At 39.2% G+C, this 4,194-nt stretch overlaps 1 protein-coding gene across 1 annotated transcript in view; it reads right to left on the bottom strand.

The window, feature by feature from the left end:
• Positions 1–2,829: 2,829 nt before the first annotated feature.
• The window catches only part of rinl (Ras and Rab interactor-like), a gene marked incomplete in the record, with an annotated part of 7,041 nt that continues 5,676 nt past the window's right edge, over positions 2,830–4,194 (bottom strand). The window contains 1 exon segment of the mRNA XM_035680719.1: positions 2,830–4,069. Coding sequence (XP_035536612.1) covers positions 3,573–4,069 — 497 coding nt within the window.

Below are 4,194 nucleotides of genomic sequence, written 5' to 3'. Positions count from 1 at the left end.
CACATACACACAAATACACACACTCCTCTTCTCTTCTCCATGGACCCCCTCCTCCACTGCCGCCACCGCTGCCATATATCTAATTTATGGCCGTGGTGAGTGCGTTACACACACTCATGTATGCATAATATATCACATGTGTGAAAGAACTGTGTGTGAGAGAACGAGTGTGTGACACTATGTATCGGCCAGTATAGTCTTGACCACAACTCCTTCCTCAATGCTTCCCTAAATTTTGCTCTGAGTGTGTATGTGTGTGACACAATAAATGTGTGATCCAGTATGTATCTCTGTGTTTCTTTCTCGGTCTTCCACCAGATCTGACAGCACTGATAAAGTGTGAAAAGAGAAAGGGAATGTGTGTGTGTGTGTGTGTAAAGGCCCAGCTGTTTCTGGGCTTGACATCCACATGAAGGCAGAATGCCAGATGTCTCATTAGGCAAATTTGATTGGCTCGGTCATTTAGAATGCAGAGATGATACGGTTCCATATGTGTGTGTACATGAAGCTCTGTGTGTGTGTGTGTGTGTGTGTGTGTGTACATTTACATAAGAGGCCCGTATAACTATTTACATGTGTACACGCCTGGTGTATGTGCATTCATTAACTGTTCCACAATATCCACAATAAGTATATAAAATCAATATAGTAGGGAGCTGTACTGGAAATTACAAGAAAATTACTTATCAGGTAAAATAGAGGAAATGGGAAGTTGTTGCTGCTTTATTTCCTATAAACACTTCAACTGCTGCTTCAATTAATTTTTTAACGTCTACAGCTGCCTAAAGGTCCACTGTGTAGGATTTAATGGCATCAACTGGTGAAGTTTCAGACTAACCGAACACCGCTCGCATCTGCATTTGATGACCTGACTCCATCTGCATTTCCGCTTGGGTATGGGTGTTCATTTAAGACCTTATTCCTACATTTATATACTTTATATATTTACTTTATGTATTTATAGTCATATGGATGGACTTTAAATGGCCCTTTAAATGCCCATCCTTAATACTTACACTTGAACTGCAACTTAAAATTGTATGTCGACTGTTCTAGTAAATGCTTTTTTTAAATTCACCTCTTTGTTAAATTTGTTTAAGCATTTTATCTTTATCTGGAACTTCAGTCTACTGCTTCAGTGTCTTCGGCTTGTTTAACTCCTTCCGTTGCTTTCACTGACACTTCAATTATTTAATTACTTTAATTATTTAATTACAAAACCTCAAACCTCAACTGTGATTTATACAGCACCTTACCTACAAGAAATTCAGCTCAAAGTGCTTTTTAAAAAGAAAAGGAACAAAGAAAAGATCAGACAATTTAATAATAGACAAAATGTTACAATACATTTAAATAGAGAAGTAAAATAATAAACATGTAGCTCCTTTACAGTACGTGTTTGAACATTAGCTACTACTCTTAATGCTCAAATACTTAAAGTGATTTAACTTTCTTTAACTTCAGCTCACTACAACACCTTTAAAGGTCCAGTCTGTAACATTTAGGAGGATTGGCATAAATCAAATATAATATTCATAGGCTTGTTTTCAGTAGTGTATAATCACCTGAAAATAACAAGACAACAGACAAACCAAACACTGGCTCTAGATAGGTCCGTTTGTGTTTTTCGTGTATTTCGTGGCCACTGTAGTATCTCCACTTTTCTCTCACACTTGGAAAGGGAGGGTGAAGTGAGTGAGTTGCAATCTGCAACTACTACTGTGCCATTAAAACCTACACACGGGACTTTTAAAATCTTTACTTCTGTCCTCTTTCACTTCATCTGTCATTTCAAACTGTATCAGTGCTGACTTGAGGAGCTTTTAAGTGCTTCAACCTCAACTGCTTGTTGACCTGTCTCACTGTGACATTGTTTCTCAGCATTTTTGAAAAAAAAACAATCCAGATTGTATTATTTTTTGTTTGTTTAACATATTCCACAGTAAAAACAGCACTACCTTACTCCATCATTTAAAAATCCAACCTGTGCAAATTGTAAATAAAAGAGGATATAAGCTGTACATCTCACAGGAGGTTTAATGCTGCCATCTAGTGGTCCAAAGGGAATACAGATATTTATGTGTTCTGTAGTTTCTTGTGAGGCAGTAAGTGACTTTGTAAAGTCCTGATGAACTTTTGCTTCATAAATAAACTTACAAAGGAGGAACAGTCCAATAAATAAAAAGCAAATACTCAAGGTTTAGTTCAGCAGCATTATATTCAGTCTTGGTGAATAAGAAGAGAAGCTTCACTGAGTTAGGGAATAACAGAAACAACACCAAGGACATGCCCTATCAGTAAAAGGTTTTATAGCATTTTATGGGTACTATGACATCAGGCAAAGAAGGTGATGATAATTTAAAGCTCCCTTTATTGATTTTTTTTGGCTACTTTGGGGGCAGAAGTCCACATCTAGCAGAGGAGACACACCTATCTCATAATTAATGTTTTATGAGTAATACGTTAGCAAACAACTGCACATCTGGCAGACTCAGAGCAGCATTATCATTCAGACGTGTTACTGTCCATCTGATTAATGTAATTCCAATATTCCCTCTCCTTTTAGCTATGTCTTGGTCCCTACCAACTCCTGAGGGAAAAATCTGGCTCTTCAGCTGCTAAATGCTCCACTATGTTCACCAGCTGGATGCTGTGTCTGTTTGTCTGAGCCGTGAAGCTTTTTCGGGGGTTGATGAGAGCGAAGGTGAAGGTGAACCTGTTGACTTTGTCTGCTTATTTAACAGCACAGCGTGTTGTGTTAAATTACCCTCTGCAATAGTAATACACAAGAGACACGTTGGTATTGATAAGAGCAGAAGCCAGCCGTATGAGCAAAACTGTTTTATTAATTTACTCTTTAAACACATTGTTACTTTAATATTAATAGATAAAAAAAGACATACGTTTAAATTAATCAAGTTAAAGAATTCCATCTCATACAAAATTGAATAGCCACAATAAATGAACTATCTTTATAAGGTGACAGATCTCCTGCATCAAATAACATCTACTGTAAGCTTGCTTATGTTTACCACATTTCTGAGGAAAAGGTGGATAGATGCCTGGTGACTGGCAATATATTATTAATTGATCAATGTGATCAATTATCAGATGTAAGACAAAGTATAAGTCCATTGATACAAATGAACAAATGTCAATATTTGTATAAACATGTCTCTTCTTTACAATATAACTATGACATTTAATCTGCACTAACTTAAGCCAGTGTTTTCAAACCTTTTTGGCTCATGACCGATTCAAATGGAGGAGACTTGACTTGTACCAGGTTTGAAGTAAAGAAACAGTTCCTTAACATTTATCTTAGGACCCTTGGAGGAGTCACACCCTCCAGGTTGGAAACGACTAACTCAGGCCTCAGTATAGTACCACAACTACAGTATGTTAATGACACAAATGAAAAGCTTTGGCCTCTATGGAGGAGGAAACTGAGCGAGACGGGACATGCTGTTGGTTTATGTGGCAGCTTATGGGACGGTTTGAGCATTCTTCGGTAATATGACTGTCTAAATGGTCTAAAAATGTGTGGCTGATAGGTGGTCACTCCTTGCCTCTCAGGTCAGTTCTTCTTCTCTCCATTGCAACCCCCTGTGGTCCTCTTCTCGTGCTGCACATAGAGTCTGTCTCTCTTCCTGTTTGCTCCTTATTACGTCTTGCTGATTACAGTCTGGTGCTGGAGTGGATGTCTGTGATTCGTCCTCAGCTCCTTGTCCTCCGCTGGTCTCTTCCTTCAGCAGCTGAGGAGCCTCTGTGGTGCTTTCTGTCTGCTGCTGTGACTCATCAATATTAACAGAATCAGATTCTTTCACACTTTCCTCTTTACTCCCAGTTCCTGTCTCAGAGTTCTGCAAACCCCTGTCCCGACACGGCTGCCTGCGAATGGTCCGTCTGTGCTTGCTGCGACGCGATTGGTTGCAGTGCAGGGTGCGCCTGCGATGCCATTGGTTAAGAGAGTGTTGGGCTTCGACACTGAGCTGACGAGCGGCCAATCGTGGCTGGAAGCTGCTGATGTAGTAAAGAGAGGCGTATAGAGTTGTAAGGTAGTAGCCACCTGTGGGGATGCAGAAAGGAAGAAGGTCTGAGACTTGTATTGTAATTAAATAGTATCTAAACATCTATAATCAGTGGGAACCAGTCTAATACATCTACCACTAAGTTCAGTGCGTAAAGTCATTT

Source organism: Morone saxatilis, unplaced genomic scaffold (assembly GCF_004916995.1).
Source record: "Morone saxatilis isolate NCDOM2014 unplaced genomic scaffold, NCSU_SB_2.0 Contig8, whole genome shotgun sequence".
In the NCBI taxonomy this organism is placed as follows: domain Eukaryota; kingdom Metazoa; phylum Chordata; class Actinopteri; family Moronidae; genus Morone; species Morone saxatilis.
This window is presented reverse-complemented; position numbering and strand designations above follow the sequence as displayed.